The 24,362-nt window shown below is 35.8% G+C and overlaps 1 protein-coding gene across 4 annotated transcripts in view; it reads right to left on the minus strand.

Moving 5' to 3' along the window:
• Positions 1 to 2,949: 2,949 nt before the first annotated feature.
• YME1L1 (YME1 like 1 ATPase) overlaps positions 2,950 to 24,362 on the minus strand; it is a 31,003-nt gene continuing 9,590 nt past the window's right edge. For 2 of the 4 annotated variants that reach the window (XM_069547275.1, XM_069547272.1), the window contains exons 3-19: positions 20,109 to 20,271; positions 19,553 to 19,651; positions 19,221 to 19,330; positions 17,609 to 17,759; positions 17,125 to 17,208; positions 15,767 to 15,849; positions 13,297 to 13,387; positions 12,432 to 12,584; positions 11,717 to 11,849; positions 10,899 to 10,961; positions 8,801 to 8,913; positions 7,805 to 7,960; positions 6,764 to 6,915; positions 6,000 to 6,126; positions 5,832 to 5,905; positions 4,712 to 4,798; positions 2,950 to 3,354 (exon numbers count right to left, since the gene is read on the minus strand). In XM_069547275.1, the coding sequence (XP_069403376.1) occupies positions 3,211 to 3,354; positions 4,712 to 4,798; positions 5,832 to 5,905; positions 6,000 to 6,126; positions 6,764 to 6,915; positions 7,805 to 7,960; positions 8,801 to 8,913; positions 10,899 to 10,961; positions 11,717 to 11,849; positions 12,432 to 12,584; positions 13,297 to 13,387; positions 15,767 to 15,849; positions 17,125 to 17,208; positions 17,609 to 17,759; positions 19,221 to 19,330; positions 19,553 to 19,640 (1,809 nt within the window). In that variant the 5' untranslated portion in view covers positions 19,641 to 19,651; positions 20,109 to 20,271 and the 3' untranslated portion in view covers positions 2,950 to 3,210. The remainder of the gene's footprint in view (positions 3,355 to 4,711; positions 4,799 to 5,831; positions 5,906 to 5,999; positions 6,127 to 6,763; positions 6,916 to 7,804; positions 7,961 to 8,800; positions 8,914 to 10,898; positions 10,962 to 11,716; positions 11,850 to 12,431; positions 12,585 to 13,296; positions 13,388 to 15,766; positions 15,850 to 17,124; positions 17,209 to 17,608; positions 17,760 to 19,220; positions 19,331 to 19,552; positions 19,652 to 20,108; positions 20,272 to 24,362) is intronic. The other 2 variants (XM_069547274.1, XM_069547273.1) reach the window with 1 other exon arrangement.

A 24,362-nucleotide genomic window follows, 5' to 3' on the forward strand; every position in this document is an offset into this window, starting at 1 on the left:
GATGGCAAATTACTAAATAAGAACAAACCTCTAGGGAAAAATTTCAGAATCAGTAATTGCTACATTATCTGAAATTCAACAAGATTACAAAGAAAGAAAATGTACCCTTATTGAGGAAGAAAAGCATTCAGCTGGAATTGAGTATCTCCAGATGCTGGAGTTAGCAAAGATTTAAAAGCAGCTATTATGAGCATGCTCAAAGAACTAATGGAAGTCTTTTTAAAGAATTAATGAGACCTATGATGAAAATGTGGAGAAGGCAATGGCACCCCACTCCAGTACTCTTGCCTGGAAAATCCCATGGACGGAGGAGCCTGGTAGGCTGCAGTCCTCAGGGTTGCAAAGAGTCGGACATGACTGAGCAACCTGACTTTCACTTTTCACTTTCATGCATTGGAGAAGGAAATGGCAACCCACTCCAGTGTTCTTGCCTGGAGAATCCCAGGGATGGCAGAGCCTGGTGGGCTGCCATCTCTGAGGTCGCACAGGGTCGGACACCACTGAAGCGACTTAGCAGCAGCAGCATGATGAAAATGATGCAATGTATAAAGAATCTCAATAAAGAGATACAAAGCATAGGAAAGAACCAAATACAAACTCAGAGCTGAAAAATATAAGATGTAAAATAAAAATTCAGTTGAAAGAACAATCAGTAAACCTGAAGAATCAACAGAAAGTATTCAATCTGAAGGAGAGAAGCAATAAAGAAAATGAACAAAGCCTCAGAAACCACATCAACATCAAGTATATCAATACATGTGAAAAAGAATCCCAGAAGAAGAGAAAGGGCAAATAAATATATTTGAAGAAATAATTGCCCCAGACTTCTCAAATCTGATGAAAAACATTTATCCATAGATCCAGGAAGCTCAACAAATCCCAAGTAGAAAAGCCTCAAGGAAATCCACGCTTAATACCCATCAAACTGTTAAAAACACAAGGCTAAGGGAAACTTCTTGAAAGCGGCAATAGCTATTTACTATTAACAGAATCATTACCATTGACACTGACCTCTCACCAAAAATAATGGAGGTCAGGGGTTTGTGAGATGACATGTTCAAAGTATTTAAAGAACAAACTCTTAATTAATCATGTACTCCATATCCAGCAAAAATATTCATAAAAAAAACAAAAGCCAACTAAAGACACCCCCAGATAAAGACTGAGGATTTAAGATTATATAAAGCAGTAATTATGTCACTGTACTGTCAAGTTGTTATAAGACATACAAATGTAACATGACAACTATAGCACAAAGAAGAGAAAACAAGGAGATATATCAGAACGATGTTACTACACTTTTACAGAATTAAATCTATTATTTTGAAGTAGACTGTAATTAAGAGTGATAAATGCATATCATCATCCCTAGAGCAACTGCTAAGACAGAACTCAGAAGAGGAGGAAGAGGGAATTTCCTGGTGGTCCAGTGGGTAGGAATCCGTGCTGTCACTGCCAAGGGCCTGGCTTCAATCCCTGGTTGGGGAACTAAGATCCCATAAGGCAAGTCACACAGCCAGGAAAGAAAAAATACACAAGATTCATGTGATAAAGGACTTGTCTTCAGAATATGTGATCTCTTACAACACAGAAGACAACAAAACCAAAGCAGGGAGGGAAGATCTGAATGGACATTTCTCCAAAGAGGACATACAAAAGACCAAAAGTTTAGCAGAGGATACTCAAAATCACCAGTCCAAGGGCAACATAAATTAAATCTACGATGAGACTCTACTTCATACCCACTAAATGACTGTCAAAAAGATAAGACTGTAAGAAACGTACAAGATATGGATAAACTGGAACATCTCATACACTGGCAGCTGGACACAAAATTATAGACTTATATAGTTACTTTAAAACAGTTCATCAGCTTCTTAAGAAGTTAAACAGAAACTCAGCACCTCAGGCAGCAATTTCTGGAAGTCTACCTATGGAGACTATGGAGGAGAGGAGGGAGGGAGGAAGGGCCAGAAGAAATGGGGGCAAATGAAAACAGTTGATGAATCTGAATGAAGAGTATAAGGGAGATCCTTGTATTATTCTGATAATGTTTCTCTAAGGTTGAAACTACATCAAACTTTTAAATTACCCAAACAAAAGGGCAAGAGTATCATGTAGCAAGCTCCCTCTATCAACCTCAATAAAGACCATAAACAATTTAAAAGTTACTAGAAAACTATAGGTAATTTTAATAAAATCACTTCAAGAATATAATTTGGTTATAAAACCAATACAATGTGCTCTAAAATAATTTTTCTTTTTTTTTTTTTTAAATAATTTTTCTACTGAGCTAAATAAAGTCATCTGTAAATCCTGTAACAACACATTAATATTTGCAAAATCTGACTGAAAAGTAAACACAACTTTCCATTTCTAACACAGAGTAATTCAAAAGTTCACTCTGATGGGGACTGAGTTTTTGGTTTTATTTTGGTTTCATTGCCAAGCATAATTACATTGTTATTCAGAATTTGAGGTGTGTTACTTGCTTATTTAACAAAATACTGTTGCTCTGAAATAAGCTTCATTTTCAGAGTGATAGTACTGTTTTTTAAAAAAAATGAAAATGCAAGCTGCATTTTTTAAAAGTTATAATCATTTAAATTCTGATTGTATCTGTAGGTTCACAATTCTTCACTCTTATTTAAAAAAAAAAACAAACTTTATATATGATCAATCTAGATCATAATTAAGTGCATCTTAATGAAGTTTCCACCATGAACGTAGAACTACAAGGTACCAATAGCCAAACAGCATCATTTCTTTATCAAAGATAAATGGTACTATCTAGAAACAAAGACAATCCTTCATGAATTTTACTTTGCCAAGTAAAAATACCTCCCAAGAGCTAAAGGCACTTTCTATTCACATCTAACACTGTAACCAACCATAAAATCATTACTGATTTTCAACTTAATAACCAATTAACACTTCTCAAACAAGCTGTTTTCAATCCTGATAGCTCTTTATTTTCTTTAATAAATTTGCTATTTGCAATAGGTGTTCGTCATGAGAATAATCAAAATTAGATGAATGTGACAATAGACTGACAAAGTGTTTCACACCGCTGAATGATGCCGAGTCAAGAATGGGAGAAAGAGTTGCAAAACCAAGTCAAGAATGGGAAAAAGAGTTGCAAAATAAGACTACTTCAATGCTACTAATGGTCTTGCAATAAAACCAGCAATACATCCAATTCAAGAGCTATCATCTCACTTCCAACTTCTTCCCCTCAAGAACAATTTGAATCTCTTTGGCATCCAAAGTCTCGTAGGTTAATAAAGCTTCTGCCAGATTCTTGTGCTCTTTTGCATGAGTCTTCAAGATATGTTTTGCTCGCTCATATGAATCCTGAAATACAAAGCAGATATGTAAAAGGCAGAAACCTTAGAAGCAAAACCATAAATGGAAAAAAAAAAACCAACCCTTTATGTACTCTAAAAAAATGTATAAGATCTGCTGATTTCTATCTATAATATATAAAAGCATATAAAAGCTTGGTTCCCTGGCAATAACTTTCATACTTTCCAGTGTTGCAATTTTAACCTCCAATTCTATCCTATAGATAATCAAGGTCCACTTACACAAAAAGCTACTGAAGAAGTAAAAGTATACACTACTCATTTGCTTTCTAAGTAAGGTCTATAAACACAGAATCTATCTCTTTATTCAATATACATGCTAAAAGTAAAGGGAGTTTGTTTGTTCATTTTGTCTCTTAACATTTCACCAATTTACTCAATCTAGAATGGCCAGAAAAGACACAGATTTTCATTCTTTTACTTGGTAACACACTCATTTCGCAAAACTGTTAAGTCTATCACTAAAGGTGATCTTTGACTTTCATATTTTTTTTGCAACCCACCTTGAACTTATCACTTAAATTCTTCAATTCTCTTTCCAAAGTGAGTGTGAATTAAGTTTATCAGTTTATGAATAATGGCAGTAATAACAGTTCAGTTTTGACAGTATCAGATTTGCCTATACAAATGCCTATACAAATACAAATTTGAATAGCTAATCATTTTTGCCCTTATAAAAATGGATACAAAACATAAAAATGAATTTACCAAAACCAAGAAACACAGGTATATAAATATAATACACTAGACATTGTGAACATAACCATAATGTCCAAATGAATTAACTACATTAAATATATAAATTATTAGAAATATATTATGGAATATTATAGCTAAAAATCAAGGATTACCAGTAAGTTTAAAAACTTCCTTGGAATGAACCCCTTACTTTATAACATGTAAAACTATCAGGTTTCACACTTTTAAGGCTCATGTACATTTGAACCTGGGGCTTCCCTGGTGGCTCAAATGATAAAAGAATCTGCCTACAATGCGGGAGACCAGGTTCAGTCCCTGGGTTGGGAAGATCCCCTGAAAAAAGGAATGGCAACCCACTCTACTATTCATGCCTGGAGAATCCCATGGACAGAGGAGACTGGCAGGCTACTGGCAACTGGCAGTCCATGGGATTGCATTTGAACCTAATACAACACATAATACCCAAGTAAGCCTGCCATCTAGTGGAAAGAGTACCTACCGTACGGTAGCAGTGGTGCCCCTATTAACTTTATGAGCTATACTGACATTTCTAAAGAACCATGGAACTTTAGCTATTTTGCATGCACCCAAATACTCAGGCATGTTTTGACTAAACAGATAAACATTAAAAAAACAAAGATTATTACCCTCAAAAGGATTCTGATTTCCTGTTCAATAGCAGATTGAGTTTCTGGACTCAGTTTCCCTGTATCACTGTAGGTCATAACTCCAAGCTAAAATCAACAAAAAGAAAGAAATTCAACATAAAAACCTCTAACTAATGTATGTAACAGAGAGAAGACTATACCATATATAAGAAAATAAGTATCACGGGAGCAAGGACAAATTACAATGTAAAAATGCCCTTGAGGGCAAAAAAAATTCATCACTCAGTCGTGTTCAACTCTTTGCAGACCCCATGAACTATACAGTCCATGGAATTCGCCAGGCCAGAATATGGCAGTGGGTAGCCTTTCCCTTCTCCAGGGACTCTTCCCAACCCAAGGATTGAACCCAGGTCTCCCACACTGCACGCGGATTCTTTACCAGCTGAGCCACAAGGGAAAGTATAATACTAAAATGTACAGAGAGAATTTTAAAACCCAAGTATGGTTCTGAGTGGGCTTCAAGTTGGCAGTAGTGGTAAAGAACCTGCCTGCCAATGCAGGAGATATGAGACATGGGTTCGATCCTGGGTCAAGAAGATTCCCTGGAGGAGGGCATGGTAATCCATTCTAGTATCCTTGCCTGGAGAATCCCATGGACATAGAAGCCTGGTAGGCTACAGTCCACAGTGTTGCACAGAGTCGGACATGACTGAAGCAACTTAGCATGCATGGTTCTGAGTACCTTCTTGGAAAACTTTAGCAGCTATTCTAGTCCAGAAATTCACAGTCACAGTATATTGGAATTGCTTCACAGAGTCACAGTGATAAAGCAGATATATAGAGTATGTGGAAAAGGCAAATTAAGCAAGCTCAACAAGTAGATCTGTGATGTCATATGAACAGAAAACTAAATAATTTATATTTATATTATCATTTGGTTAATTCATGAATAACTGGTACTGTCTGAGCAGCTGGAATAGAAAGAGTGTGTGCCATTTCTCAGAAAATGAGGTTTAATTTATAAATAAGCTTTGTCAAATCCATTTGGAATGAAACAGGAAAACCTCTCAATTTATAATAGAACCCTCTCTCAGAAAGAGACACTACACTCTTCACATCATCATGTGATACATGAGGGAGGGTTAAAATTAGCTATTACCTTTTCACTCATTCCAAATTTGGTGACCATGCGCTTTGCTATTTTGGTTGCATTATCAAAATCACTGGAAGCACCTAAAATTTTTAAATATACATAGAATTTAAGTTAAAAAAAAAAATCTTTAAATGAATGAACACAATTTGAACTAAAGTCATTATTTACAGTAACCTGTTGTAATATGGTCACTTCCAAATATAAGCTCCTCTGCCACTCGTCCCCCCATGCTGACGTCCATCTGGGCAAGCAGCTGAGCTCTAGTTTCATTCCACCGATCATTCTCAGGCAACAGGGACACCTAGACAATTGAAAAGCAAAGAGAAAATTCACACACAGTTTTGAAATACATATTAATAACCTGAATTATCATTTGTCTCTCTTACTTAATGCCATGATGCTGAAAACTCAGCAACATTTCATGGAGACAGTCATGGTGACTGATGACCAAACCAGAAATGTATAAAATGAGGAAAGCAGAAGTGCATTTTATAAATAAGTAGTTAATGCTGCAACATAACTGTCTGTCCTTCACTGAATAAAAATATTTAAAATGTCTATAATTAGAAAGATATGAAAATGAAATTTATGCTCAATGAGACAAAACTTGGAAAAACAACTGAACCAGTCATTATGATACATAATTTCTTCTGAGGGGAAAAAGAGCAACTACACATTTAAGAATTATATTTTGTTGTCATTCCTGAATTAAATTTCATAATTTAAATATACTATCTGAAATATTAAAGATATCCTTTATTAGCAGATAAATTTCACACATATGTCTGAATTCAAGACAGTTGAGGAAGTTAAAGAAGAATGTATCAACAAACTCAGGAAGTAGCTGAATTTTCTTTTGAAATGTTTTCATCAGTAATTTCCTTCATAAGGTACTAGGAAGCATTATCCGAAAGAAAAGAAAAACTAAAGACACTCACATGTCCAAGTGTTGGCCCTCGAGGCATGATGGTAGCTTTGTTGATAGGCATTGCATCTTTAGTGTAATATGCAATAATAGCATGACCGGATTCATGATACGCTGTGATCGTTTTGTTTTTGTTATCAATTTCCACACTTCTACGCTCAGGCCCTAAGAATAAAAATTTACTTAAGTAAAATACTCCATTAGGAAGGAATATTTAAGTGAATGAAGTTCATATGCCTCAAAGTCATTCTCAGAGTAATATGATTTAATATCATTAATATTTTAAACCATCGTGAAAGTTTAAAAAATGAGTAGACTGCACTCTACAACACATGTAAACCATAATTTGTCAACTGAAAACCAAATTCTAAGAACTATAATTTTACTCCTTATATCAAAAGGAAAAAACTATTTCTAGAAAACAAACTTCTAACAGGAATAACACAACCACCTGTTTTGAAGCCAATTTAAATAATCTTTATTTTAATTTCTTTTTGGCGGTGGGCTTTTCTCTAGTTGTGGCGAGCGGGGGCTACTCTGCAGTTGTGGTGCACAGGTTTCCCAATGCAATGGCTTCTCTCGTTGCCGAGCTCAGGTTCTGTGCTTCAGCAGTCGTGGCTCCTGGGCTCCGGAGCGCAGGCTCAGTAGTTGTGGCTCATGGGCTTAGTTGCTCCATGGCATGTGGGATCTTCCCAGATCAGGGATTGAACCTGTGTCTCCTGTATTGGCAAGTGGCTTCATTACCACTGACCCACCAGGGAAGCCCCTTGAAGCCAATTTAAGGTTTAAAATAAAACTTAAATACTGAAAAAACAGTAAAAAGTCAACTATTCTTCAGTCAGCAATATCAGATAAGAAGAAAAACACGGGCACCTTCAAAGAGTACAATATACGGTGTTTTTGTTCTGTAAGAGGCCAAACTTTGTACTATGTTTGAGTATATATTTGCATGTTTCTATACCTTTTGTTTTTATAACCTTTCTCTGAAAATTAAGAATTTTTTCTCTAACATAATGAACAGCATAACATAGGGAAAAAATGAAAAAAAACCTACCCATTAGTATTTTATCTTTGGAAAACTCTAGTTCCTTCATAGTAACCATTTCTTTTCCATCAACAGCCGCCTTTAATGCAGCCTGGTTCACAAGATTCTCCAACTCTGCTCCAGAAAAGCCAACAGTACCTCGAGCTATGATTTCTGGATCAACAGCTATATGCAGACAGAACACAACACTGAAATTTCAAAAGCAGTAATAAAAAGCTCTGCATAAAGAACTCATTTTGCAAAAGAAAAAAGAAAATAGCAATCATGAACTATAACTAAAAAAAAAAACTTTACTGAATTCTAAGAGGAAAAAGGAAAAATTGCTACTGAACAGACCATAAAAATGGTCACTGGGACAAATAACATAAATTCTTGTACTTAAATAATTTTGTGAAAAACAAAGAAAGGTAAAGTTGTCAGATAACGATTTATAGACTTTCAGTTATCACCCAACCACAGACTGAAAAAACACATTATCAGTTTCATCTTGAAATAACTCTGGACACAAAAGTCCATGTTACAAGAGGAAACATGTTTGATTTTATGAACTGATTCTGGTACCTCTGAAAATACTGCAGTTTAATAGCTGCTTTTACTACTCGGGGGGGGGGGTCCATAATATTTCCATGTATTTTGTTTTATACTTTTGCTTCCTCTCTTTTGCCCCCAGAGTGATTACATCATGAGGTACTATGCTTATAATATACAGGCAGGTACTTGTTCTATTATATTTTAAATTCATCTAAAGAAATATTTATATATAGATTCATCAATTATCTATCTCAATATTCAAAAGAAAACTTTCTTTCAAATCGAAATTCAAAATTATAAAATCTCTGGTACACACTACTTAAGAAATAGACTTTAAGGACAAATAAAAGCAGAGAAAAAAAAAACATTTAAAGGAACTTGTCTTTTAAGACATCCTGAGTAAGGACCACAAATGGTAAATTGATATATTACCGTTTCACAGAGATAATGTTTGTATCATAGAATTAGACTTACACTGATCAAACTTTATTTTATTGAGGTACCACTTCAAGATTTCTGTTCGACCTTTCACATCTGGCCTTGGAACTGTAACCTGCATGTCAAAGCGACCAGGGCGTATTAAGGCACTACAAGGAGAATACAAAAAGAATATATAATTAATAAACTGTGCTGAAGGTCTGGTTATAAAAACAGGACTGACTTCCTAAAGAGAAGATGAAAAGTAAGGGCAACCAACATTTATTTTGAGCATAAATATTCAGATTAGTTCCTTGTAAAACCTGGTTGAAATAATAATTTCAATAACTGGAAGGCTAAACAAAGGTTCATATAGATAAATGTGTGTGCATCAGGATAGTATACAACCCTTCAGAGACAAAGACAAGCAAGTCTGTCGGTAAAGGAACAAATAATTCTATAGCAGCCTATTATGTGAGCCACACATCCATCTTACTGCTGTATTATAAAAGATTAAACTGGACTCTTAAGCAAGAACCAACTATTAGATCAAATGGAAGTATGAATAACTTAAAAGGTAAAATCAATAAAAACCTTAACTAAAGTAAGTTTTACTTTTAAAAATGTGCTGTCTGCCTTCTGAATGGGAGAAAATAATAGCAAATGAAACAACTGACAAACAACTAATCTCAAAAATATACAAGCAACTTATGCAACTCAATTCCAGAAAAATAAATGACCCAATCAAAAGATGGGCCAAAGAACTAAATAGACATTTCTCCAAAGAAGACATAAAGATGGCTAACAAACACATGAAAAGATGCTCAACATCACTCATTATTAGAGAAATACAAATCAAAACCACAATGAGATACCACTTCACACCAGTCAGAATGTCTGCAATCCAAAAATCTGCAAGCAATAAATGCTGGAGAGGGTGTGGAGAAAAGGGAACCCTCCTACATTGATGGTGGGAATGCAAACTAGTACAGCCACTATGGAGAACAGTGTGGAGATTCCTTAAAAAACTGGAAATAGAACTGCCTTATGACCCAGCAATCCCACTGCTGGGCATACACACCGAGGAAACCAGAATTGAAAGAGACACGTGTACCCCAATGTTCATCGCAGCACTGTTTATAATAGCCAGGACATGGAAACAACCTAGATGTCCATCAGCAGATGAATGGATAAGAAAGCTGTGGTACATATACACAATGGAGTATTACTCAGCCGTTAAAAAGAACACATTTGAACCAGTTCTGATGAGATGGATGAAACTGGAGCCAATTATACAGAGTGAAGTAAGCCAGAAAGAAAAACACCAATACAGTATACTAACACATATATATGGAATTTAGAAAGATGGCAATGATGACCCTGTACACAAGACAGCAAAAAAGACACAGATGTGTATAGCGGACTTTTGGACTCAGAGGGAGAGGGAGAGGGTGGGATGATTTGGGAGAATGGCATTGAAACATGTATACTATCATGTAAGAATCGAATCACCAGTCTATGTCCGATGCAGGATACAGCATGCTTGGGGCTGGTGCACAGGGATGACCCAGAGGGATGTTGTGGGGAGGGAGGTGGGAGGGGGGTTCATGTTTGGGATCGCATGTACACCCGTGGTGGATTCATGTCAATGTATGGCAAAACCAATACAGTATTGTAAAGTAAAAATAAAAATTTTTTTTTAAAAATCTTAAAAAAAATAAATAAAAATAAATAAAAATGTGCTGTCTACCACCCACCCCTAAAAGCTCTGTGATGTTTAAGTCATAAAAAGATTCTTTTAGTAGCTTTACTGAGATACAATTCTCACATCACAGAATTTGAAGTGGACAACCCAGTGGGTGTTAATAGATTCAGAGTTGTCTAACCGTCACAATAATTTTAGAGAATATTGATCCCTCCCCCCACTTTCTCCAGCCAGAAGAAACCCCAAGTCTACTGGCAGTTATTTCCCCCGTTTGCCCAACCTCTGGCAACTGCTAAATTACTTTCCATTGCTATGGATCTGCTTATTCTGAAAATTTCATATAAAAGGAATCATATAATATGTAATGTTTTGTGATGGGTATTCTTCACTTAGCATGTTTTTAAAGTTCATCACTGTTCTAGAATATATCACAAAAATTTTAATACTTACTTATCTAATGCCTCTGGGAAATTTGTGGCACCTATGATGATAACTCCTTCATTGGGTTTAAAACTATTAAGGAAAAAAAGTATCTTTTCACTGAAAGTTAAAACAGCACACACACAGAAATGTTCTACACAACTGTTTATCTTCAATCTTATTAACAGCAAAGAAAAGGGATTGTCTTTCTAATGCCCCAAACAGTAAGACATCACTAACTGCTTTTTAAAAGGTCAGTGCACTTCGGTAAAACTTGTTAACAATACATCACCAAATCATCTGTGGTTTCACAGTAAATTTTCTACTTAGGAAGAGATAACCTGACACAAAAAGCTTGAGTTCCTGACTAATTTTTTGAAAAAATATTTTCAAGTTTACCAACTCCAATTATTTACTCTTGAACTTTCAGAATGTCTTATATGATGTTAAGAAACTTCTCTGCTTCATTCAAAGCAAGTCCACCTCTTACTTTTTACATTATGGAAACCGATGCAAGCCTTTGATCTACAGCAATACTCAGAGCTAGTCACCAACAGTGCAGGAATGAGGGTATTCTCCTCGCACATCTCCAAAGAGATGACGACTTTCAGCTAGAATCACTGCTTTTCTGTCATACTACAGTAAATGAAAATTTTACTTTTCAATTTAAGAGTAGTTAATACATCAATTATCGATGATCCCATTAGTAAAACAATACAATAGTCAAAACAGCTTGTCTTTACTCCTTGCAGATAGGATATTCTGTTGCCTATTAACTTAAAATTTTTCCTATCTCTAAAATGCTACTAAATACAGCACCAAATTCTCAAGACAGAAGATTCAATTACCCATCCATTTCAGCCAGAAGTTGATTTATAGTCTGCCGTGAATATGGATGCATTGGAGATTCAATTCGCTTCCCACCAACAGAATCCAATTCATCAATAAATATAACACAAGGGGCATTTGCTTTTGCTTCTCCTAAAGACAGAAAAGATTCAAGTAAGTTTAATAAAATCAACACCTTTAAAATAAAATTGTATAAATATTTAACAACCTGTAAGATAATTAAAAAGCCAATAAAAAACACTCATTAGGGAGCAAATACATAAAAGAAGGTCTTTCTTAACTGCTTTAAGAAGAGTAGTCTCAAATGAAAAAAAAATTATAACACTGAGCATTCATTCTTCCTAGTCGTACAAACCATATACAGTCAGATTTGAGGCAAATACTTTTTAAATATATACTACAGAATTGATAAATAAGGTGAAAACAAAACATATCAAAAAAAAAGAAAACCCAAACAAACGAAACCACAGGTTTTCAACAGATCCCAGCCTCATCCAGCAACCTAGTGATTCCACAAACTCTTCTGACTAATTGGAAAGAAAAGTAATAGTTTTATTTTAGCCCACACACTAAGTCACCTGAGATTAGCATCCTACAATGGCTATTTCAACCAACTATCAAATCAGAAACAAGAAGCAAAGACAGAGTTTAAGAAACCCTCTTTTCCTAACATTAAGACAAATTATTACTATATGAAAGATCCTCTAGACCTACTAAAAAGATTTCTTATACGGCTGGCTCCCACACCCACAAACATCTCATCAAATTCTGATCCAGAAGCATAATAAAAAGGAACATCAGCTTCTCCAGCAACAGCTCGGGCAAGAAGTGTCTTTCCTGTTCCCGGTGGTCCAACTAAAAGAATTCCTAAAGGAAAAAAATAAACAAGAATGGTTCAAATTAAAAAATAAAAACACAATCTGATAAGAACTTAAATAATTACGAATTAATAAATACAGTGCTGTGGTTGAAGGCACACCAATGATCAATATTTTCAAACATAGTCAAACATATTTGTCTCTATAAATGATTCACTTTAGGACCTGCTTCGTAACTAATTTTCCTGTATTATTTAAATACTATTTACACATTGGGATAAATATCTGAATATGACTTTGGATTAGATAACAGTTTTGGATCTATGTTAAATTTCCTGATTTTAATAACTGTACTGAAATTGTAATAAAGGGAATATCCTTAATTCTTAGGCAACACATGATGAGGTATTTAGGGGCAAAAGAGCATGACATCTATAATTTACTTGCAAATGGTTTTTTAAAAATGTAAAGAAAATCAATTAACAAATAGAACAAAATGTTAAAAAAATTTTGAGCCTGAGTTAAAACCATGGAGGGAATTCTTTGTACTATTTATTGTTGCAATTTACTTAAAAGTTTGAAATAACAAACTTTTAGATTATCAAAGAAAAAAGATAACAAAATAGTATGTTCAGAATGAGCACTTGTAAAATAGCAATTAAGAATTACTAATAAACTTTCATCAGGTAAATCTGAGAAAAGTTAAATTAGTGATATATTACAGTGTTTTGTCAAGTCCTGGGAAAGCAAAGATACCTTACCTTTTGGAAGTTTACCTCCAAGAACAGTAAATTTTTGTGGATTTTTCAAAAATTCAACAACTTCCTGTAATTCCTGTTTAGCTTCCTCCACCTGAAGTGATACAATTTACCAAATAATTTAAAATATTAATTCTTACCAAGACACCCTCTTTGAATATTGTAAATTTAACCTGATATTAATTTCGCTTTTTGTTTCAGTGAAAGTATACAGAAAGGCCCCTTTAGAAATATTCACATAAAGGGTTTTCTCCTGACCCTCAGTACCAGATACATGAAATCTCCTTACATATCCCAACGAAACCCCTTTCCAATTGCCTCCTTTGGTTAAAAAAAAAACACAAAAACTGTTACATTCAAAATTCTAGTTAAATGTCTCAGTGGTATTTAATATAGAGTTGCCTAATATGTTTCAAATCTAAAACTTTTTTTGACCTGGTTATAAGCTTCAAGGGCAAACTATCTGGACTTACTACATATTAACGATAAGTGAGTTTGTGTTTAAGTTATAACATTAATTTGTGACTAGGTATGAAGTCATTTTTATTATAAGGAATTACTGCTGCTGCTGCCGCTGCTGCTGCTAAGTCGCTTCAGTCGTGTCCGACTCTGTGCGACCCCATAGACGGCAGCCCACCAGGCTCCCCTGTCCCTGGGATTCTCTAGGCAAGAACACTGGAGTGGGTTGCCATTTCCTTCTCCAACTCGTGAAAGTGAAGTCACTCACTCGTGTCCGACTCTTAGCGCCCCATGGACTGCAGCCTACCAGGCTCCTCCGCCCGTGGGATTTTCCAGGCAAGAGTACTGGAGTGGGGTGCCATTGGAATTACTACTAGAATATAAACAATTTAGTTCCTATCAAATGCCAAAGGATAGTGACTAAAATTAAGCTATAGTGTACTGCTTTATAAATAGTTGTGGTAAAAAAAATTTTAAAGATTTAATTCCCCAAATATAATATCTTACAGAATTGAGATCCCTAGCAAAAAAAAAAATCCAATCTGGCCAACAAAAATTACAATCAGAATATTAGATCATCTTTAAAACACTGATAAGGATTAAGAAAGCTATCTATTAGAAACAGTGAGCAATTTTCCTAGTCAGCATATAAGCAGAAGTCACAAATGCAAATTCCTAGTGGCAAAATGGTATCAATAAATGAGTGAAAAAGGGCAGATGGAGAACAGCACTGGTGGAAATGTGCTGAACTGGAAAGCAACAGTCCCTTTAAAGACAACCACAACATGGCTCTGCCAAAGAATACAACCTGGTGTTCCAGAATTCGATTTTCAACAAACACTGGAAATTTTTTCATGGGTGCGACTTCAATTTAAAAATGTTGGCTACCAGTGTAAATGAAGAATACCTTTTTTGTATGTATACTTTCACGTATTTACTTTAAATTACCCTCACATTATAATATACTTATAGCCAACCTACAACCTCATATCACACAACTTTTAATAACTCAGTGAGAAAACTCATTTACATTGGGCAGTGATAAAAAAGTACTTGGGAAGGGGCGAACAGAAAACATACTGATGGGCCAAAGTCCCACAAGACTTACCCCTCCCCGCCTCCCACACACCCTCAGATGTCAATCCCACATCTAGGTTGTCATCTGTGCTTCTGCCAATTGGCTATAAATTGGAGATTCCCAGAATCCCTCCTTGGGCTTAATTTGGTAGAGCAGCTCATAGAACTCAGGAAACCAGGTTAGGTATTATTGGCTTATTATGAAAGGATATACCCTAGAACAGCCAGAAGGAAGAGAGAGGTAGGTAAGGGACACAGGAAGGGGTACAGGCCCTCCACTTCCTCTCTGAAAATGCTACTCTCCTCACGCCTCTATGTGTTCACTAACTAAAAACTCCTCCAAACCCCGACCTGTTGGGATTTTAATGGGAGTGTACTCACATAGGCATAATCAATTACTAACTCCTTTCCAGCCCCTCTCCCCTCTCTGGAGAACAGAGAGTAGAGGTGGAAGTTCCAAGATTCTAACCACAGCTTGACCTTTCTGGTGACCAGGCCCCCTCCAGGAGCCCACTCATATCTACCTCATTAGAACAAAAGACACTGGGACTTCCCTGGCGATCCAGTGGATAGGACTCCATGTATCCACAGCTGTGGGCCTGGGTTCAGTCCCTCGTTGGGAAGCTAAGATCCCATAAGGTACAAGCTGTATAGTCAAGGGGACAAGGAAATAAAAGAACAAAAGACACTGCCATCACCCAGGACATTCCAAGGGACTCAGAAGCCCTGTGTCAGGAACTGGTGTCAAGGAGCAAACAGTAGAACAAAAGATACTCCCAGTGCTCTTCTCCCCTGAGAAATTACAAGGGTTTTAAGAGCTCTGTGCCAAGAACTGGAGGCACAGACCGTGTATGTATTTTCTATTATCTCAACCTTTCTAATAAAAAATACAATTACCATAATGTTTGAAGAGACCAAGGTAAACTTTTTAACTTACTCCTTTAACATGTTCAAAGGTAACATTTTTCATCTGCACAGGATCTACAGCTGAATCAAGCCCCGTTGTTGTCCGGAAGCGGACTAAAGGGACAAGAAAAAATGCTTACATATTTGACAGATTCATAAAATTCTAACTACCTTATTTTTCAGATGCAAGAAAGTCCAGAAAAATTAAATGTCTAAGACCACAATTCGAGGAGTAGGAATTAGGTCTTCTGGATTTTGAGACAATGTTCAAGGAATGAATGATTCTCATTAAAATGACATCTTTGCCTTTCCAATTTAAACTAAGAATTTTCCTCTTCTCCTTATATCTAATAATAAAAACGTAAACCAATGGTTCTCAAGCTCTATTGTATGCAATTAAGAAACACAAAAGAATAATCTACCACCCTGCTGATACCACCTATCAATCCATACACTAGTTCCTTTTTTTAGAAAAAATAATTTTTTAAAAAAACAGAGAGACAAGAGAAAGCAGATCTATATATAAAAGAGGCTATTCCTGGATGTTAAAAGCTTATCTCAGGTTTGATAACTTTTAAAATAACTGGGACTACATCAAGTTCTAGGAACAATTTCTGATCTAGGTCAATCAATGTTCTTAACTGTAAATCATTTTTTTTCCCCTCTCAAGGTAATCATCATAAAGAAAGGGGAAAACACGGTATAAACACTGAATGACAGCTGGAAAAATCAATTGAATCCACTTAAATCTGACATTATTATTTCATTTTAGACTGGCAAACTGAGAAAACCTGGGGTTCTAAAGTAATTTTCTGTGTGTCAATTTTAAATACACTGAATATATTACTGTGCCTTTGAAATAGATGACTATTTTCACTCTGAATTGCTATTATAAAATTCTTCTGCATGTTCTTAGAATTTTATCATTGGTTAAGTATCATTTCCTAAAAATCTGGGGAATTAATCACGTCTAGAAGTAAATTTAAAATTGTTACTCTAAAATAATCCTTGGAACTTTAAAAATATTTTATATCGTTTAAAAAGTACAATTGAATTTATACAGTGTCTGAAGGAATTTTTCTTATAATCCATAAGACAATGCAAATATAGTAAGTCCTCTGACGAGGTGGATGATACATAATCTTAAGAGATTAAAATTTTTCTATCTCAATGTAAAAAACAATCTCAAAGTAACCCAATCTGAGAAGTCTCAAATTTGGATTAAAGACCTAGACCCTGGAATTATAAACATAAATGTTTTCTTATCTCTAAGTCTTAGACTAAGGAAAAGAAATGAGTATATAAAAGATTTTTTAAGTCAAATATAAAATATATTTTAATATATAAATAAAATATAAAAAATAAAAGTCAAATATAAAGAGTCTTTACCAGATAAAAATGGGTTCTTTAAGAGTCCATAAATGCCAACTACCAGCAGAATAAAAACAATCAGGCGAGTTCTTCTTAAAGAATCTGGAGGAAAAAGAAAAAAGCCTTAAATAAAATGTTATCAATGAGAAATGACAGCTCAATGAAATGCAAACATGAGGTTACTGTTGGTAATCACATTTCACAACACATAGTTCCAGAGCCTGGTATATTTTGCATAATCTCCATGATCGCCTTTCAGCACATGTTATCAAAAATTTCACAAAGCCTCTTGTACTTCTATCACTGACTTAGGTTCACTTCAGACAGTGAAAGTGCCAGGACATATTCTCTTTCCACACAGCTTGAGATACAAACATAAGGAAATGTAACCAATAAAAAGTTGTATAATTGTTAGAAAAGTTATTATAATCACTTAGAGGCAAGACTATGATTTCCTTTCAGATATTCCTCTCCAGATATGGATGGTGTCTAATCAACTTACCATTGGTTTTTTGTGTTAGCGCTTGAGCTTTCAGGAAACCTTCTGCAAAACCAGTTTTAAATGCATCTTGGTGAGCTTCAGGTATGTTTTTGGTTTTCATGAGTTTATCCAAACTCTCAACGTCTGATCCTCTGTCCCGCAAAAGAAACCCCTAAATACACAAACAACACATCAGTATCATTGACTATAGGTAATATTCCCCCCAAACATAACAACTAATCACAAAAAAATTCATTAAAATTCTACAATTTAAAATTTTTATTGTCAATGTGAAGAATTAAGACTCAACAATAAATAGCCAATGATTAGGAAACTAACACTGGCCCATATACTCCTAGCAGTTAGTGAATATAAACTATGTAAATCACTAACTCTACTGAATAACAGGTCACAAGTTGACTTAGGGTTTGATAGCTTACAACAGGTCACACTCCTTTATTCCTGCTTGGAAGAAAAACCTCACTCATTTATTAAATGTTTACTTAGCACCTTTCATATGTTAATACTTGACCGTGTGTAAGTTCTGAAGATGTAAATACCAATGATCGGAATATTTTCAGTCTACTGCGAAGAGATACACAAATAACTAAGTTTTTGAAGTTATTTTGATATTACATTAGAGTAACTAGGTATGGTGGTAAAACAAATGCTGTCTAAGAAGTCAGGAAAAAACCTTATAGAGGATGGGATAACTAAACCACAGAAACACAGGGCATAAACAATTTGACAGTGCCATGAAAGGAAGAAGGGAGCGACCGAGGATGAGATGGCTGGACAGCATCACTGACTCGATGGACGTGAGTCTGAGTGAACTCCGGGAGTTGGTGATGGACAGGGAGGCCTGGCGTGCTGCGATTCATGGGGTCACACAGAGTCGGACACGACTGAGCGACTGAACTGAACTGAACTGATGAAACAACAGCCTCTAGTACTCAAGAGCAATAAGCAGTCTTGTTTGACAGGACTTTAAAACACCAAGAGAGGAGAGGATAGAGGGAGAGAGGAGGTGGTACACTCAAAGATGAGAACAGAAAAATGTTAGGCAGAATGCCAAGTGATGAAATGCCTTATGTACCATGGCAGAAATCTGACAATAAAGCAGAGGAATACAACCATTACACTATTACATTTTAGACAGTCCAGCAGATGGCAGTCTGGAGATTGGACTAAAGCTAGCAAAAGTGAAGGCAGGGAGACTAAATAATCATCATCTGTCTATGCAGTGGACCTGGGGATGAAGACAGACTTAAGAAATATTTAAGAGGCTGGATCAATAGGATTTTAGTAATTATGGTGCAGGAAGTGAGAGAAGATGGACAAATTATAGTTAACCACAATGTTTCTAGCCTGGATGGATGCTACTTATTAACATAAGAATACATAAGCAGGTGTAGATTGACAGGAAAAAACAAAGGAAGATGTCTAACAGGCTAGTGGAAAAATAGCTTGGAATCCAGAATGTTGTAGATATAATGATTGCATAGAATATTAATCCATCATCCTAAATGAAAAGATGAAAGAAAATCAACTAGCCAAAAATATACATCCGATATTGAACATTCTTTCTGAAAAGTACTGCTTTATCAAACAACAATGAAAAAGGTCTAATTACCTTCACAAATGATGGTGCTGTGTGCTGGGTTTCTGCTAATCTTTCAGAGGTGGACTGCAGACGTCGTGTCCTTGATTTCAACGTTTTAAAACCCCGAGACTGTATGAAAACTGAATGAAACAGTATCACATTCAGTTTTCATTTTAAATTTTCACAAGGAAAATGTCTACTAAGAACCAAAACTTTGACACTAGTTATTTCCAAATATTCTGCAGATTCTACTGTGAGCTACAAATGAATGTTTCTAATCATTAATATCACTAAGAAAGACAAATCAGAATATATTAAACAAATCTATTTTTTTCAAAATAAATATAATTGTTGCTTCATACCTGGCCAGTACTGAAGATCTGAACAAATTCTTTTAAGAGTTCTTGAATGTTGTCTGTACAAGCAAGAGGAACGTAAAGTACTAAACATATCTAGGCAACCTGGAAAGAAATTGTAAAAACTAAACTTTCTAATTGTCAAACAATCAAATCATGAAATACAACAAATGATTTTACCAAATATTAGAAAAACCAAAACAAGTTATTTGCAAGAGACAATTTCAAAACTAGTCTACAATGTGATGAAACATTGGAAACCAGAAGTATGTTAATAAGTAACATGAAAGTCTAAGTGGCTCAGTCATGTCCGATTCTTTGCAACTCCACAGACTGTAGCCCTCTAGGCTCCTGTCCATGGAATTCTCTAGGCAAGAATACTGGAGTGGGTTGCCATCCCCTTCTCCAGGGGATCTTCCTGACCCACGGATCACACCCACCCTGCAAGTGGATTCTTTACCATCTGAGCCACGAGGGAAACCCCCTAACCTTGTTATCTATTAAAATATCAACAGTACTAAAATGGCTTACTTTCACTGAAACATAAACTATATTAACTTACCATATTTATTTTCAAAGAAGGACTGTGCAGATACATGAGATGTATGCCAATGGGAAGAAACATTTTTGTCCTTATAAAATCCAGGAAGTAGACTGTCTACCAGTTGATCAATCTGTCCAACTTTTAATTCAGATAATCCAAGGTCCCTTAAGTTAAGTACAGGCTGTAAACGATTGAGTCAACCATGTAAGCATTATTATTTTTTAACTTTTTATTGACATATAGTTGATTTACAATGCTTCCATTGTTGTTTAGTCGCTAAGTCATGTCCCACTTTTGTGACCCCATCAACTATAGCCTACTAGGCTCCTCTGTCCATGGGACGTTCCAGGCCAGAGTACAGGAGTGGGTTGCCATTTCCTTCTCCAGGGGACCTTTCTGACCCAGGGATCAAACCCATGTCTTTTCAGTTATATACACACACATTCATGTGTTATATATACACATAAACACACACATATGTGAAGTGTGTGTGCTCAGTTGTGTCTGACTATCACCCCATGGGACTTCCCAGGCAAGAATACTAGAGTGGGTTGACATTTCCTTCTCTGGGGCTCTTCCTGACACAGAGATCAAACCCGCATCAGCTACATCTCCTACATTGGCAGGGGGAGTCCTTACCACTAGCACCACCTGGGAAGCCATATATATATACACATATATATATATATAATTTTCTACTATATAGAATTACATATATATATAATTTTCTACCATAAGTTACTACAAAACATTACATAGTAGGTCCTTGTTGTTTAGCTCAGGTAAGCATAATCACATCAAGCTATTTAACTTAAAGAGTACTTATTAACTAAAAAAATGTGAATTTTTAAAATCTAACAAATGTATTGATTCTCTTTTCCTTCAAATATTTAAAAAATAAATTGGTATGCATATTTTTCTAGTTCTAGCTTTACTGAGGTCAACCATGTGAGATCTGACAAAGCTTTAAAATAAAAAATCATACTCCCAATAGTATTAGCAGTCCATGGAGCTTTAATGACCATAAACAAAAGCCCATTCAATAAACATATGCTGAGATTCTTATTTGAACCAAAAGGTTCTATAAATTACCCATATCTAACTCCTAGTAAGGAGAGACATTGAACAAAGCAAAAGATGTGTGGAAACCAGTCAAGACAATACTTTCACCTTAAAACAGTTCTGAAATAACTAGAAATTAAATAGGAGTGAGCTATTTTCTTGTTCAAATGAGCAGACAGGGAGCCACTAAGGACAAGCAACAATTTAAAGTCCCAACAGCTAAAACTTCAAGTAAGAGAAGTAAAACTAAACAAAACAAGTAAAATATCAACTTCTTATGACTGATGTAGTCAGATCCTTGGATTACATAGCTCTGGATTGATGTTCAGGTGCTAGTCAATTATAAGCTTTGTAACCAGTCCTTCACATTCTTAGAATTCGTTTCCTCATTAGGAAAATGATTATAAAATATATCCTGATTATTTCACAACAGGATAGTATGGATCAATGGATAAGATCATGCCTTGGCCATCTACATAGCCTAATATATACAGTAAGACAGTTAAAAGTGAAGTCGCTCAGTCGGGTCCGACTCTTTGCGACACCATGGACTGTAGCCTACCAGGATCCTCGGTCCATGGGATTTTCCAGGCAAGAGTACTGGAGTGGGTTGCCAAAATAGTATGGATCAATGGATGAGATCATGCCTTGGCCATCTACATAGCCTAATATATACAGTAAGACAGTTAAAGTCAGAATGAAATATTTAATAAGTGCTTTTTAAGGTAATAAAAACTGTACAATATAAGGCACATTATTATAATGGAACCAGAAGGACTACAATATTTAAAAGCTATAAAGATATTTTATCTTCTAAATTAGGGAAACCAAAAAGTCTATTTATAATACAAAAAGAAATGCAGATTTTTAACTAAGAAGATTATTCACCTTACTTATTGGGTATCAGGTCCTAGGAACACAAAGAGAAATAAAGTACATATGAGTATGATAATTACCATACTACATGGTAACTGCTCTTATAGAGGTTTTCTTTTTTAAGTGGTAACAGGACACAGAACAACCAATTTCCTAAGTCAGATAAGGTTTCCCAGAATTAACACTTAATTCACAAATGATGGGGAAACTTCAGGGAAGAAACCTCGGGGAAGAGGACAAACAAAAAGTCATCAGAGGGCCTGGAATGTTTGAGATGCAGTCAAGTTCAGTGACTGAAGAAAGCACTAGAAAGAAGGGCTATGGCCAAATTGTGAGGAGCTGTGTTTGAATTTAATTCTATACCTAATATCATTAGTTTTGTTTTAGAGGAAGAAGACAGAATATAAAGATGATAAGCTGGAGAAAAGAAGGCTGATACAACAAGAGAAAAAAGGCATGAACCTGAACTGAGCCCTAAGAGGGATGCAGATACCAAGTGGCAGACAACAGACATTTGAAAAAACCAGTGAAGTACAGGATTATGAGGGAGGGGGGTTCTGGACGGATGTGCTGGTTATCAGTCTGCTGTCTCTCAGCTCCTCTTGGTCCTTTCTCTGGCTCCACAATCATGTATCTGGGTCCCTTTAAATAGTCTTCCTTTGTTGGCTAGGACATTAAGTTGTCAGTAGAGGGCACTGGAGAGACTTCGTAGGAGGAGTTTCTATTCCTGGTTCACGCCATGTATTATGGTCACTCAACAGGCTCCTGGGTGCAACACCCATGGTTTCTCCAGCATCTGGCTCCTGCAGCTTCTCTGAAGCCTGGCTCCTGTGTGCACAGTTGCCAACAGTACTTGGCAGCTTTCCCACAAACAGCTTCTCCTGGTACCCAGGTGGCAGATTTCCATCAGGTTCAGCTTGTACAGCACCAGCAACTTCTATGCCATTTAGTGAGCCAAGGCCATACCCTCTCCAACAACCTCAGAACCTCAGCCCAAGGGTGGAGAAGTCTTCGTGGGTAGCTCAATCCTGGGAGTATTAGCTGCTCCTTGAATCTGCAAGTCCTATATATTTCAAGTTCTCCTTACTTATTACTAGCCAAACCCTAGTTATGCCAATCCCCTGTAAGACCAATATTTTTAAAATATTCAACTAAAAATATTTATTCTGTATATTAAACTTGCACTGTTCAAATGACTATGTGGTCTCTTTCCCTTGGTTGGACCCAGACTGACAAAGAGGTGCTAAAACCACTGTTAAGATCAAATACACTGGAATCTGAAGTAGTTCAGTTTTAGACATCTTTATTTTGAGGTCCTTGAAGTCTGTCCAGAGGGTATTTTAATAAATCACCAGATGACTATTTTAAAACTTTAGAGATGCTTTATAGAGCTGAAGGTAGATTTGGGAGTTATCAGCATATAGGAACATATAAACATTAAGATAGATAATCTGGGAGACTGTGGAGAATGAAAATTAGATTACAGGTAAATGCATCCACTATTTAAAAGGCTGGCAATAAAAAGAAGTCCAGCAAAACAGAAAGGGGGGGCGGGGGGGAATCAATGCAGTATCACTCAATTTCTGAGTACTTTGAAAACAGTGGATATTCTTAAGGAAAAGTTGAAAAAGTTGCAGATTTTTAAAAATGCCTGTATTTACTGCTAAGGAAATCAACAAAATACACCAAGCCTATAAAATGGTAAAAGTAGTAGCCAAACTACAATGGGAGATGGTATAAATAAAAGCAACAATTAAGTTCAGAATACTACTTTTTTCTTAAGTCTGAAAGCAAAAGGCACAGAAGTCAGACAGCTTGGAAGGAAGTTAAAAAGAAAGTTTTTTTGCTTGTATTGTGAAGAGGATGTTTGGATGAGTAAGACTTGATGAAAGCAAAGGCAGAACAAAGGAGGTGAGAGTAGAGATGAGGAAGGATGCTTAAGAAAAATGGAAATGTTTGTGAAAAAATAGCAAGCAGTAATCAGTGATAAACCACAGGACTAATGAGGGTAAACCAGAGGATCAGACACCAATTCTGTATCTGAAACCCATCAGTCTTAAGCTCAACTTTGGCTTCTAGAATTTAGCTACTATTTAAGCTAAAATACACCTCACCACTGATCTAGCCATTTCACTTAATGAAACAGTCAAGTATTTCGTACCATGGAAAGTACAAGTAGTGTTGTTTGTGGCAGAAAAAATTGGAAACAGTACCCAACAACAGACCATAAAATGAACAGTCTGAAGTCATAAAAACTAATGTATGGTATAACAAGTTCATAAGACTATTAAATGATGAAGGAAAAATCTTAATCTGCATACACAGATGATCCAA

This window comes from Ovis canadensis, chromosome 13, assembly GCF_042477335.2.
Source record: "Ovis canadensis isolate MfBH-ARS-UI-01 breed Bighorn chromosome 13, ARS-UI_OviCan_v2, whole genome shotgun sequence".
Lineage (NCBI taxonomy): Eukaryota > Metazoa > Chordata > Mammalia > Artiodactyla > Bovidae > Ovis > Ovis canadensis.